Below are 14,063 nucleotides of genomic sequence, written 5' to 3' on the forward strand. Positions count from 1 at the left end.
AGGCGTCCGCGCCGCCGGGGGCCCGCGGCGACCCCGGCCCGGGCCGAAGCTTCAGTTGAGCTCGGCGCTGCCCTGGGCATTGTTGGCCGGGACTGAGGAGCGGGAGCCGGGGGAGGAGCTGCGAGGCGGCGGCGGCGGCGGCGGAGGGAGCCAGAGGGGGAGCCAGAGAGCGAGCGAGGGAGGGAGGCTGAGAGCGTGCGGGCGATAGAGCGAGGGAGGGAGGAGGTAGAGAGACAGGGAGGGTGGGAGGGAGGAGGAAAAATAAAGAGGAGAGCGGAGCAGGGCTGAACAATAGAGACAGGCAGACGGGCGAGAAGGAGAGCCAGCTGCCGCTGCTGAGGGAGAGCGGGCGCCCAAGCAGCTCGGACCCCGGCCCGGGCAGACCGCAGGCGGCCAGCGCCCCCCGGGGAAGGGGGACCATGGGGGAGCCCGCGGCAGGCGCCCCCAGCCCGCCGTGCGCCTCCGCCTGAGGGAGCCTCGGCGTCCTCTGCCCCAGCCCAGCCGCCCCGGCCGGCCGCCCTCGAAGCCCGGTGTCCACAGCCCAGCGCCCTCCGCCCACAGAGCAGCCCTCGGCCCCGGGCTTGGCCGCCCCCCGGCTACCCGTGGACGCCCTCCCCCAGTCATGAACCCCCCGGAGGGGGCAGCGGAGGAAGGAGGAGCCGCCGACTCGGACGTGGACGCCTTTTTCCGGACAGGTAAGCTGGGCAGGGCGCGGGGAGCTTGAGGGGGTGGGGCGGGTGGGGGGCTGCTGCCCTGGACGCGGCTTCTCGGACAAGTTTGGGGAACGAGACTGTTGCTGGGGCGGGCGTGTTGGGGGTGCTGTCCCCCTAGTCGTCCGGCCTGGAGTTGCCGAGATTCTTGTTGTTATGGCAGTGCTGGTTGCGTTTTGGAGAGGGGTGGGGGCTGGGAGCTTGGCGCCCCTCGGCGTTCACCCCACTTGCGGGAGTCTGTGTGGGGAGGCGGGAGGCGGTCCCGGTGGGCCGCCTTCTCCCGGAGCGCGGGGATGGGGCGAGGTTGGATCACTTTGCAGCGCGCCGCTCTCGCTCCCGGCTCCCCCCGCCCCTCCCTCACTCCCCCCTCCCCCTAGCGCCTGTCAGCCTGGCTCTGGCCGCCCCGCGCCCGCACCCCTGCTCCGGGCCAGGGGCCCCGGGCCCTGATATGCAAAGAGGGACCGGGAGTCGCGCAGGCTGCAGCCTGACAGTCAGGAGCGGGGCGGACGGTGGACCGCGGAGCCTGATGAGTGTGAGGAGCCGGGCGTCTCAGACTTCAGAGGCGGACTCGGCTGGGAGGGCGGTGGGCGCCTGGGACCTCGTCCTTGTCCTCCTCTTCTCCAGTGATGGGAACGCAGGAGCTTTTCATAAAAATCACTCATTCTGGACATGTGAGTTAGCGTCCCCCTCATACACACCCACTGAATCTTTGCTTGCCTGTGGTATGTAGAGCTCCCCCGCCAGACCTGCTTTCACGGTTGTTCTTTGCCCCCGCCACCACCCAGTCCTGGGTCTGAGTCGCAGGTTCCTTGGCTGCACAGCCCCTTTCCCAGAGCAGAGGCCGACCACTCTCCTCTCCCACCACCTGTGGCCCTGTTTCTCTGATAACCAGGGTTTCTCCATCTCCTCTTTACCTGCGGCTTCCACCAACTCGGTAGGTAGAGCTCCCCATCTTCCATATCTGGAACCATTTTGTCTGGAATCTTTGTCCCAAAGAGTCCAGTAAGTTATGGGGACCCCCTCTTTCTGGAAATTGGATTAAAGCGCATGAACTGGTAGGGTCAAGGAGCAGGTTGGCTCTGGAGGCTCCCTGCACACCCGTCTGTTTCCTAACCTCATTGCCCTGCCCTGGAGGTCATCTGAGGGGAAGGGGTGGGGTGCTTTGTTGCGGAGACTTGTGGCTTTAGAAGTCAAGAGTTGGTCGACCCATATGTTCATTTTCTAGTTGGTCTGAAGAGTAAAGAGATGGAGGACAGGAGCTGATGCCAGAGCCTGGAGAAAACAGAAAGAGCCCCTGTTATCCTACCCTGCTTCTCAAGGCTCAGCCTTGTCTCCCTGTCCTTTTACCCAGTCGTGGTTTCTAATATACACCGCCCCGCAGCGCCTCCCCCAGCCCCCTTACACTCACATTCTAAAAACGTGCCTGACCTGAGTTTATAACCTTAGTTTATAGTCTAGGAGAGAGGTTAAGTCATATCTGGAAACATTCACCAGGATGTCTTCCCTGACTCCCCCACCTTGCCCCACTCCTGCCTCTCGTCTGGCACAGAAGTCTGCCTTTCGTTAGTTGTGGGGAAAACTCTTGAAGTATGAGTTTTCCTACCTTCCCTTTCTGGACCTACTTGTATCTTTTGGCACCCATTCCTCCTTCCCTTTTTCTACCATCCAAACACTAGTTCCTGTCCATTCTCTGTCCCAGGCACTTGGAGCAGATCTCAGTTTCTGGAGGCTTGCTAATTTCTGACAAATGAATTCACACAGTGTTAATGGTGTTAATGACCTATAATGGTCCAATGTGTTACTTTTCCCAGGGCCTTTCAAAATACAACATGGGGCTTACATTGTCTAGCTCTGGCTAAAATCACAGAGTAAATAACTGACTGGGGACTGTCTCCTGTGGAATCCTGCCGGGGGTATTCTCTTTCCTCCTTGGGCAGCCTTATTGGAGGTGGGGGGCGGGGCGGTGGCTAGGTTTGATGTGCTCTTCAAATCAGAGAAGGGTGAAATCTACAACAGATAAGGCTGAAAATGACTGACAATGTGTAACAAGTTGTAAGAGGGGAAGCAGGCTATCTGTGGTAGGGTCTAGGACCACCACCCATCTGAGTGGCCCTCTGTGCTCTGCTTTCTGATCTTACTCCCTTCCAATCTCTAGCCTGGGGATTCTTAAACCTGGAAAAGACCATATTTCTTAACTGTCTCCTTTCTGATCCCCTAATCTTTATGGAATATAGTGCTCTACACCTGGTAGGTTGGACAGATTATAAAGTTATTTAGTCGAAGCACTGAGAAAGCTTCAAGCACATTTTCAAAGTCCCTGGGGCCAGGGTTACCCTCTACTTACTGGTGGAAAATTTTGCTCACACAAAGACCAGACTGGCAATTGCTTTGTCAAAACTCTGGCATACTCTGCCTCTAATTAGACATGTTTCAGCTAATTCTGTCATTTTGGTTCCTTGTCCTCTTCTGATTATTTTGGTACTTAAGTTCTTTTGATCATGGATTAAGCTCCATTTTCTAAATCCTATATCCATACGTGTACATGGATAGATAGACACACAGAGAGAAGCACACACACCCCACACCCCAGTCTTACAGACTGGTGTATTCTGTACTGTCTTTCTGGGAACTCTTTGATCCAAGCCTGGGAAAGTGTGTCACAATAATTTTATTGATCATGGTTATGAGGCAGAGGAGGGGAAATATAGAAACTCAGAATTGGGAACAGAAAACCAACAAGGACTTTTCAGCTCCTACTAAGGAACCTTCTGCTGTCCAGGGTGCTGTGGGATAGAAACATTCAACGTGGTCTCTCTCCTCCAAGAGCTTTTAAAAGAAGATTACAATTACTCTTCAATTAGAGATTAATTAACTGCTGAACATTATGGTGCTCTAAGATAAAAAGTTGGCAGAACTACCGAGGAGAGGGACTGAGGGTACCCTATGAAGGAGAGATGGAGGGTAGGAGGAGAATCATGGACAAAATCTCAGGGAGGTTGAGGCATTGACATTGAGGATGCTGGGAAGATGGAGCAGAAAGTGTAGGGAAGGGAGGAATGGGAAACAGAGTTTGTTAATAGGACAAGACCAGATAGGGAGAGTCTTGGAAGCCCAAGAGAGAGGAGATTGGATTTGATTCCAGATTGGTAGGGAGTCATTTTAGGTTCTTGATCAAGGGCACATCCTGAAGAAGGTGATATTTGGAAAGGTTTATCTGGGGGGTCATATGATAGATGGAGTTGATAAAAGAGAGAAAGAATCCAAATGCAAAAGTGACCCAGAACTGAGGGAGAGGGGCTTGGCTGGGTTAGTGGCAGAAAGAATGGGGACTCAGGGACCACTCGGAGAGAAAGGCATTGTCAAAGGCATAAATATGGGAATTTATTGACAAACTTGTTGTAGGAGGGAAAGAAAATTAAGTCCACAAGAAAATGGGAGTAACTGGGTTGAAAGCATAGAGGACCAACATTGTCTTGATTGATGCACTCTGGTTGAGGACAGGAGCTGGGTTTTGCCGGGCAGATAATGTTGTTCGCTTTGGGTGTGGAAAATTCAGGTTGATTGAGGAGCATACAGGTGGAATTGGTTTGTGGGAGAAATGGGACTCCAGACAGGGGCACAGGCAGGAGATTAGGGCTGGTCTTGGAAGCCTTCTGCATCGAGGCTTGCTGCAGCTGAGGCTTGTGAATGCATCAGCTCTCAGAGGGAGGGGGTGGAGGGAAGAGGAGAGGGCTAAAGTTAGAATTTGGGGGAGAAACCCTTGTTTAGAAAGTGGCAGCAAAGGAGACTTGATCCTAGAGACCCCAGGGAGTCAGCGTGGGTTCTGATGTGATGACAGGCTGCAGACAGGTTGAACAAGAGGAATGCCAGGTAAGTGTCACTGGATGTGATAAAAAGAAGGCCACTGTGAGCTCTTGAGAGCACAGTATTAGAAGAGGCATTCCGGGGTAGGCATTTGGGGTGGGTAGGAGTTTACTGGTGAAAGCAAAAAGAATTTGGGTGCTAGTCAGACAGGATATTAGCATCAAGAAAAAGAGTTTTCATTTTTTTTGTTCGAGAGTCAGAACAGCGTTAGATGTGGAAGGGAGGGAGCTTCTGGGCAGGAAGAACTGAAGATGCTAGATTGATTGAGTTAGATATCTGAAGAGATGAGACAGAGGAGGTTCCCTAGTAAAAGTAAAATCTTGGCTTTGGTGAACTGAGGAGAAACGTCTTTCTTTAAGACTCAAAGGAAAAAAAATCAGAGGATAAATTTAATGAAATTGATGTGGAAATATCTGTTGAGCTTTGGTCTTGTGAGTCAAGACATTTTTAATTGGATTGTTTGCTATTACTTGGACTTTGGTCAACCTCACACTCAACTCTGTCTTTCCAAGTCCCTAAACTAGCTTCTCCTCTTGTCTTCTTTATTCCTATTACTGGTATTTTCTCTTTCCTAGGGTTGATATTTAACACCTTGGTATTGTCTCTGAGGAGTCTCTCTTCTAACTATCTCTGTTGAATTATCTTTCATAGTGAGCCCATGCTCTTCATTCTCAGGGCTTCTGCCCTATGCCAGGAGACCCATTATGGTGCCATGGACTCTTTCAGTAGCCTTTATTCTTGCCCATTGGAATTGGCTCTCTCACCCCCACTCCAAATTGGCGTCTGCGACAGATTGCACTTCCTAAAGTAGGTTGCAGTACTTTCATCACACCTGGTTTATGAACCTACAGTGACCCTCTACTGTCTTTAGGGTCAAGTTTGTCTTTCATACCTCAGCTTTAGCCAGGCTGCTCTTCTCACTGTCCAAGGGCAGTTTGACTCATGTTTCCTCACCCCTGCTCTACAAATGCAACTCATTCTTCAAAACTTGAGCACCACATTCTTCTGGAAGCTTTCACAGCCCACAAGAGCAACTCTCCCTCCGGAATTCCTACAACACTCACTTGTCTATACTCATTTTCTCACTTCATCAGAGGTATTATATTGTTTTTAGCCTTTTCACGTAATTAAATGATTTGTTCTTTAAAAGATCTTTTAAAAAGTTTATGAGTCACCAAAACCAAACCAAAACAAGCCATCTCCCTCTGATATAGGTAAAGCAAACACAGCAAAATATAAGCAGTTGCTGAATCTAAGGTGGTGATATATTGGTGTTCACTGACTACCCTTTCAGTTTTTCTCTCAAATAAAAACCCCATGCCACCTAGAGAACTGGACATTGTAAGGTCCAGATCATAGACAAGGGACATTTTGGAATAACATCCTATGTTGGTGTGCAGTTTTTTGGGTAAATATCGTCATCCTGTCTGTGCATAGTCAGGCACCCGTGAGGGGTGGCTTCTGAGTGCTCTTCTGCAGCAAAGAAAAACATCTCTTTTTGATGTTGTGTTTGCTGCAGAATGTAAACATGATGCTTAATTTAATATTTACCATTCCTTCTTGATTCTCCTTCACTTCCACCCATCATGATTTGGGTTTTGATCATGCCATTTCTCAAGAACTTCTGATGGAGTATTGGGAGAGGACTTTGTTGCTCTGAAAAGGAAATGTAGTTAATATTTTTAATATTGTATTTATATTGGTTATTTCTAGTTTAATATATTTTAGGACATATAACATCTATTCACACTTCCATAAGATTTGGGAGGCTTTGCTTTATCCTTGTGCCAGCAATCATCAATAACTCAATTATTGGTACATTCTATCCAGTTGTATTTGATAATCCCTTGGGGTATGGAAGAAATGTTGGAATAAACTGAAGCTGTAGAAAGAAATTAGTTGAAAAGTGAAACAAATCTTCCTGACTGTCAATGTCAGTAAAACACCAGAATAGGTGAACTAGAGGTCCTTTTTAGCTGTTGAAGAATGAACGCTTTTACTTTTCCAGTTCTTTCTGGTTCTGGAACTTGGTAATTCACTTTTGGAGGTAGGCAGTAGGGTTTAGTTTAGTGGTTCTCAAATGGAGGCAGTTTTGTCCTCCAAGAAATATTTGGCGGTGTCTGGAGACGTTTTTTGGTTGCCATAACTCAGGGAGGGGGTGGCAACTGGAATTTTTGGGTAGAAGTCTAGAATACTGCTGAACATCTTATAATGCACAGGACAATAAAAAATTCTCCAGCTTCCAATTGTCAGTGGTGCTAAGGCCAAGAAGCTGGATGATCATGGGTTTTGGATCAGAGAGGCTCAGCACTAATCAGGGGTGGAATATTGAATGAATTAAATAATCTATGTCATCCTCAGTCTTCTGCAAAATGGGACCAAGAATGCTTATTTCACAGGTTGAGAGAATAAAATAGGAAAAACATGTAAATAACATCTGGTGGTTTCTGACCCACATTAGGAACACAAGAAATCCTAGCTGTCCTTAGCAGTTGTTTTCATTATTAAGTGAATGTGATGGCACAGAGGCTGAGGGACTCTCCTGAAGGGGGACCACGCAGGGCCTTTGACATGAAGTGAAGGGGTGCTGGAGAGGCATCACAGTGGTGTGCAGGAGCCTGGGTGGAATCAGAAGGCTAGAGTCTGGGCCTTGGCTCTTTTTCTTTCATTCATTTCGTCATTTGTTTGACAAATATTTATCGAGTGCCTAGTGCAGCCATGTGCTGTGCTCTGGGAGTGTATAAAATCATTGCAAGAAAGAATATAGAGCAGGAAGGAAAATGGATATAATTATAATACCCCCCTCAGGGAGCACTTGAAGTTAAGGGATGGGAAAGGGAGAAAAAGGCTGTGAAAGAGGCTGAGAAGGTCAGGTAAGAGAGAAGGAGGTGAACCCTCCCCATTGCTCTCTACTTATCTGGATGACTTGGGCGAGGGAGTAGCACCTAGAGTGTAAGATGAGGATGATGCCTGCCCCCACTCCAGTTCCCTTATAGGGCTGTTGAAAGACTCAAATAAGACACTGTATGTGAAAGGTCTTTATAAGTTGTACAATTCTCTCCAAATTTATGTAGGTAGTTCTTTCCAAATCGAACATTGTATTACCCTAAGTACCTCTTCTGGCAAGTATTCTTTTATTAAATTTGACCTCCACGGGACCTTTTCCAATCCTTCTCAGTTTGGTTTCCCATGGGAACTGGATGGGGCACCCTCCTTGCAACAAATCAAGGCACTTCTTCTCCTCCACCAAAGTATAAAAATGCCAGTCCCTCAGGCCCTGGGCCACATGGCCCCATACCATCTAGAGAAGCCCAGCAAGAATGGGGGTCTTGCTTCCACTGAGCCTCAGGTGGGTGCAGTGAATCAGTCTGTTCCTGCTCCTGCTCTGTCTGCATGCTGTTCAGACTCCTCCTGCCACTCCTTTGAGTGTGAATGACTGGCAGCAGAATAACTAGGAAATGATTGACAGCCACAGGGCTGTTGGATCAATAGAGCTGCTTGAAATTGTGTCTGCTGTTGAGTGAGGGAACAGAGAGAATTAGCTGGGAGGACAGAGGAATTATTACAAAGAAGTAAAGAAGAAACTGCTGGAGAATTAGCTTCATCTCCTCCCCTTCTGTCCCATGGCTTTATTAGAAGAGAGCTGGATATTAGCTAGAAAACACAGATATGAGGGATAAACAAGTAGAAGGAAAAGTGGCAAATGAACTGTGTCCTCAAGGAAGTAGTTACTTCTTGAGACTTGAAAGATGGGTAGACTTTAGATGGAGAAGACAGTGTTCAAACAGTGTTAAAAAAGGTGCGACCATCCATGGCATATTTGGGGACAGTCAGTGGTCTAGTTTATATGACTCAGAGGATTCAGGTGGAGGATCAGTGGGAGAGCAAAGTCAGAAGGGGATGGGGACCAAGTTGATTGATTGCTTCATTTATTAAACATTTACTGGACTCTTAGATAACCACGGGCTTTGAGTGACAGGCCAAAGAGTATGGTCTTTCTTCAGTTTGCTTTCAGGAGCCACTGCAAGTTTCTGACTGGGGTGCTGATGTCATCAGGAAGATAAATCTGGCTGCCCTGCAGAGGGTCAGTTGCAACAGGGGAGGAACTGGTAGCCAGAGCTGGACTGGGAGACCACTGTGAAAGGTTAGGAGGGTCTGAACTTGAGATGGCAGAGTTGAAATGGGGAGGCAGGGTGGCTGTGAGGAAACTTATAGAGGTAATGTCTATAGGACTTGGTAACTTGGATGAAGAGGTGTTAAGGAAGATGCAGGTCTCAAAGATGACTTCAAAGCTTAGTTGGGTAACGGGGAGGATGGAAGTACCCTAAATGAAAATCAGGAGTTCAGGAAGAGGAGGAGCAGCTGTGGGGAGGCAGAGGAGAGGGAGGATTTGGGAACTTTCTTTAGGACATGTTGCTTTTCAGGTGTCAGTGAAATAGCTTAGGGAGGTGTTGATTCAGTAGGCGGATAGCGGAGGGAGTCTGGAGCTTTGGAGGGAGGCCAGAGACGGAAATATAGATTTGGGAGATATCCGTAAGAAGTTGTGGCTGGAGCTATCAGAATAGACGAGATAATAAATGAAAAGTGTATACAGACTTAAGGGCAGAGGGCCAAGGACAGAGCTGTAGACCCGAGTGAAGGGCTGGAGGAGAACCAGGAAAGAGCAGGGCTTGGAAACAGTCCGGCCATGGACAGGATCTAGTGCTGCAGAGAGGCTGAGGGAGAGGGGAACTGAACAAACCTTCTGAGTTCTGGAAACTGGGAGATCACTGGTAACCTTTGAAATAACATTCACTTGTGTATGGGAGGTGGAATTCAAATTTCAAGGGGAATAGGGAGTTGAGTGGATGGGGAGGAAGTGGTGGGAGTGCATATAGATGACTCTTTGGAAAAGTTTGGCTGTGAAGGGAAGGTTAAAAATAATAAAGTAGTTGGAGATGGGTAGCAGAGTTGAGGGGAGGCTTTTTTTAGGTAGAGAAGATCTGTGAATACCTAGGAGTGGGGAGGAGGGAGAAGGCAGGCTTGGGGAAGGGAATGAATATTTGGAAAAGAGGAGCAGTTGAAGGAAGAAGATCCTGGATGAGCACGTTGGGGTGGATCTCCAGGGTAGCTGGGGGTGAGCCTCGGGCCAGAGGAGGAGAGTGGGGGAAGGTGGACCTCAGTAAAGCAGCTAGCTGGCCAGCAGCTCAGATGAGGGCACCATGTGCTTGGTCAATAACCCCAACAGAGAGAGCATTGCCTGGCTTGGGGGATCAGGGGCTTGTGGTCCTGTGCTTGGGGTGGATAGTGCAAGCTGAGGGCAGCTGTGAAGTGGGTGAGCTGGGTTGGCGCGGCTCTAAAAGGTTCCTTGGGCAGAGAAGTTAGAAAGGAGGTCCCAAAATACAATCCTTTTAGAAGTACTTGTGGCTTTCTTCTGCAGGTTGAGGTGGGATCTGCTCCAGGCTCTAGAGGGGTCTGTTGAATCACTTCCTACAGTGTGAGTCAGAAAGGGAAGTTGTCGGGGGAGCGGGGGTGGGGGTGGGGTGGGGGGGGCGGGGGGGGGGTTGGGGGGATGGCGGTGGAGAATGAATGAGGAGAGGACAGAAGAGGAGGATTCAGGCAAGAAGTTATTGGGGCAGCTTCCTGAGGAGGGCTCATGCCTGGCCATCGGGTGCCCTCTCTGTCAGGGACTGACCTGTTCTGAATTTTCCATTTCCTTAATGCCTCTGCTGCTGAGTTGCTTCAGTTGTGTCCGACTCTGCACGACCCCATAGACGGCAGCCCACCAGGCTCCCCCGTCTCTAGGATTGTTGCCATTTCCTTCTCCAGTGCATGAAAGTGAAAAGTGAAAGTGAAGTCGCTCAGTCGTGTCCGACTCAGCGACCCCATGGACTGCAGCCTACCAGGCTCCTCCGCCCATGGGATTTTCCAGGCAAGAGTACTGGAGTGGGTCGCCATTGCCTTCTCAGGCTCTCAAACAAAGAGGAAGCAGACAGGGGTCATGGAGGAGCTTCTTGCCCATTCTCCATGAAGAGGAACGCTTCACACCAGAGGACGATGCCAGTGAGCACACCCATTCCTTTGGCCCCAAAGCCCTCCCTTCAGCTCTTATTTCGGGGGCAGACCCAAGAACTGTCGTTTAGAGAGGCGTGTTATATGGCCCTCTAGGGGATGGAGTAGGAATCCAGGGGATCCTTTGGATCCTATTACCAAAAGGTGGGCTCTGGGGGACTGGGTTTCTATTCCCTGGAGTAGGAGGAGGCGGAAATTTCCTTAGGTGTGGCTCGGTTTTAGAATCAGAGTCTTAGAACAGGAACTTACTGTGTGTCTTGTACAAGGTACAGCCTTCCTGAGATTCAGTTTCCTTATGTGTAAAATCGGTAAAAAATAAACAAACCTTACCTATCAGGATCACTTGATTTGGTAGCTATAGATTGTGATAGTTATATTCATATTGTGATTAGTAATAGAAATGGGATCATACTTCTGGTAATAGAATATGACTATATATAATAGAATATGACCATATATATTACTAGTAAGACTATATTGCATATAATATCATATTACTGGTTAGAATTTCCAAATTATGCTGCAGTCGCTTCCTCCTCTCCCCTCCCCTCCCCTGTGATACCCTCCCATCTTTCCTCCCTCCTTTCCTGTCTCCTTCTCCCCTTCCCTCCCTCTCTTCTTTCCTTCCTTCTTTCCACATAGGTAGGGACGTGATTTTTAAGCTTGCAGTTAGTTATTCCAGGGCATGGCAGGCAGGGACTGGGAATGTGGCTATACTCTTGCCCTGCAGCCTAGGGACAATGGGCATCTATGGGGTATGGGGGTGGGGAAGCGCAGTGTTCAGTTGGCAGCTGGACAGTGGGCCTAGAGAGAGACCCAGGAGAATGGCAGATGGTTAATTGGATGTGACAAAAGGGGGCTAGGGGGAGGGGTCTGGTGCTCCTGGGGGATTCCTGTCTCTGACTTGTTACTCTCCTGGAAAGGAGATTGTGGGAAGAGGGGGGAGTATCTTCAGGAGCAGTTAAGGGGAAAGATTGGCAGGACTCCTTGTTGGTTCTACGGCCATGGAAAGACAGAGTGCCATTGGGAGTGATGTCACAGCTTTCATTTGTAGCGTGGGTGCAAAATGTTGTCTCTGTACCCCAGGCCATTGGCATATAATGGGCTCAAATATTTGGATATAAAGAGAATGCTTAAGCAATGATTGGAACGATATAATTTTCTAGTCATTCTTCATGATCCTAGCCATTGCATTTTGACAGCTAAATATCATGATTACTTTTGATGAGAACTGGATGGAGACTGATCAGTTTCAGCAAACACTAGATTTCAGTGAGTGGATCTTTTCATTCATTCTTGCATTCATTCATATTCAAGTGTCAAACACCAGCTATGAACCTAATTAAGTGCCAGGCTGAGGCCATACCAGCAAGTTAGAAATCATCTTTCTGACAAGGAGGGTGACTGTCTGGTGGAGTTGCCTGACACATAAACAAAGGATCGCATGCTGTACACTGAGAACAGAGAGGAAGGATCAACAGCCTCATCTGCATGGCTGTGGGGAGGATTCATGGAACAGAGGATGCTTATTCTGAAATAGCTGAGGAGATGGTAAAAATGAAGATAGAACACTGTTGAAGAGGTTTGCTAGTAAAAGTAAGGAAAATAATGCAATGGTAACTGAAGGGGCATTTAGGGAGTACTGTTTGTCTTGTTTCTTGGTCATAGGTATGGTGTGATCTGTTTGTGAGCTTTCAGTGAGTTGTAGACTTATATATGGAATTTTATGCATGCAAATTGTACTTCAGTAAATTTTTTAAAAAGTTATCAGGTCCAGTGAAATTTTGTTTGTTTGCTTTAAAGAGAGAGAAAAATCTTTCAGTGTTTGAGAGAAAATCACCGGAGGAAATAGTGGTAGACACTGAAGGTGATAGAAAGTGGTATGTGTGTGGATAGGGTATCAGAGTGGGCACTACCTTCTTCAGAAGTCAGGAAAGGATGAGGTTCCCAGGCAAAGAGGTTATCTCCGGGATGGAGGGACACCTCTTCCTCTGTGGCTGTGGGGAAAAGACCAGGAGGTTTTCAGGTCAGATGTATAGGTCAGATGATAAAGTCCTTATTAAGCTATTAAGAAGACTGACTTCATTGTTCTCTGTGAATGGAATCCAAGATCCTCTGAAGGACTGCAGGGTGCTGAGATCCCGTAAAGAGAGGAGATGGATTGGATCCATTCTCTGGAGAACGGGTGAGAATTGCTTTAAAGAATGATCTGTCCAGTTGAATTCAGAGTGAGCTAGGTGTGCAGACTTCTGCATCTCGCTCAGCCCTGGAGCCTCTAGAGTAGAGGTGAAAACAGGGGATTCTTAAGTCCTTATTTGGTGACTTGGATGAGATGTCCAAGGTGGAGGTGAGCTGTACACTAGACTTGTTTGGACATTAGTTTCTTTCCAGAACTTTACTCAACATCGATGACTCCAAGATGTTTTGGAAGCCCCACCTTGGAAAATGGTCATGTCTGGTTTCCCCAAGTAGGCTCTACCTTTTGCTTTGGACTTGTCTGTCTTCTTCTCACCATTAACATAGTGCCTTGCATATACTTGCTTGATTAGTATTTGTTGGCTTGAATTTTTTTCTTTTTATAAGAGCTATTTATTGGTGTGCAGGTCATTTGGGAGTTTTATAATGAAACATTGTGCTAAGGAAATGAATCTGTTTTGTGTAGACAGGCAATTCTACCTTAAACAAAAAGACCTATGAAATCAATATTTATTGTAAAATATAGCAAACATATGTTGTTTATCCTGGATTAATTAGAGGGGATCTTTTATTGCTTGCTTACAAATATCCCATAGGCACTGGAAAACTAATGAAGCACCCTTCTTTTGCAAAAATACACACTGTTGTTGTCGTTCAGTTGCTCAGTCATGTCCAGCTCTTTGTGACTCCATGGACTGCAGCACCCCAGGCTTCCCTGTCCTTCACCATCTCCTGGAGCTTGCTCAAATTCATATCCATTGACTCAGTGATGCCATCCAACCATCTCATCCTCTGTTGTCCCCTTCTCCTCCTGCCCTCAATCTTTCCCAGCATCAGGGTCTTTTCTAGTGAGGCAGCTCTTCATATCAGGTAGCCAAAGTATTGGAGCTTCAGTATCAGTCTTTCCAATGAACATTCAGGGTTGATTTCCTTTAGGATTGACTGGTTTGATCTCCTTGCAGTCCAAGGGATTCTCAAGAGTCTTCTCCAACACCACAGTTCAAAAGCTCAGCCTTCTTTATGGTCCAACTCATATCCATACGTGACTACTGGAAAAACCGTAGCTTTGACTTATGGACCTTTGTCAGCAAAGTAGCATCTCTGCTTTTTAAAATGCTGTCTAAGTTGATCATAGCTTTTCTTCCAAGGAGTAAGCCTCTTTTAATTTCATATCCACATAGGGAAGTTCAAACATTCAAATGGATCAACTAAACAATATTGACTGAGTGTCTACGATGTGCC

At 47.8% G+C, this 14,063-nt stretch overlaps 1 protein-coding gene across 5 annotated transcripts in view; it reads left to right on the plus strand.

The window, feature by feature from the left end:
- Positions 1 to 279: 279 nt before the first annotated feature.
- KALRN (kalirin RhoGEF kinase) overlaps positions 280 to 14,063 on the plus strand; it is a 689,644-nt gene continuing 675,860 nt past the window's right edge. For 3 of the 5 annotated variants that reach the window (XM_070800327.1, XM_070800373.1, XM_070800563.1), the window contains exon 1: positions 283 to 695. In XM_070800327.1, the coding sequence (XP_070656428.1) occupies positions 623 to 695 (73 nt within the window). In that variant the 5' untranslated portion in view covers positions 283 to 622. Of the gene's footprint in view, positions 696 to 14,063 lie in introns of all 5 variants that reach the window. The other 2 variants (XM_019956772.2, XM_019956779.2) reach the window with 1 other exon arrangement.

This window comes from Bos indicus, chromosome 1, assembly GCF_029378745.1.
Source record: "Bos indicus isolate NIAB-ARS_2022 breed Sahiwal x Tharparkar chromosome 1, NIAB-ARS_B.indTharparkar_mat_pri_1.0, whole genome shotgun sequence".
NCBI lineage: Eukaryota > Metazoa > Chordata > Mammalia > Artiodactyla > Bovidae > Bos > Bos indicus.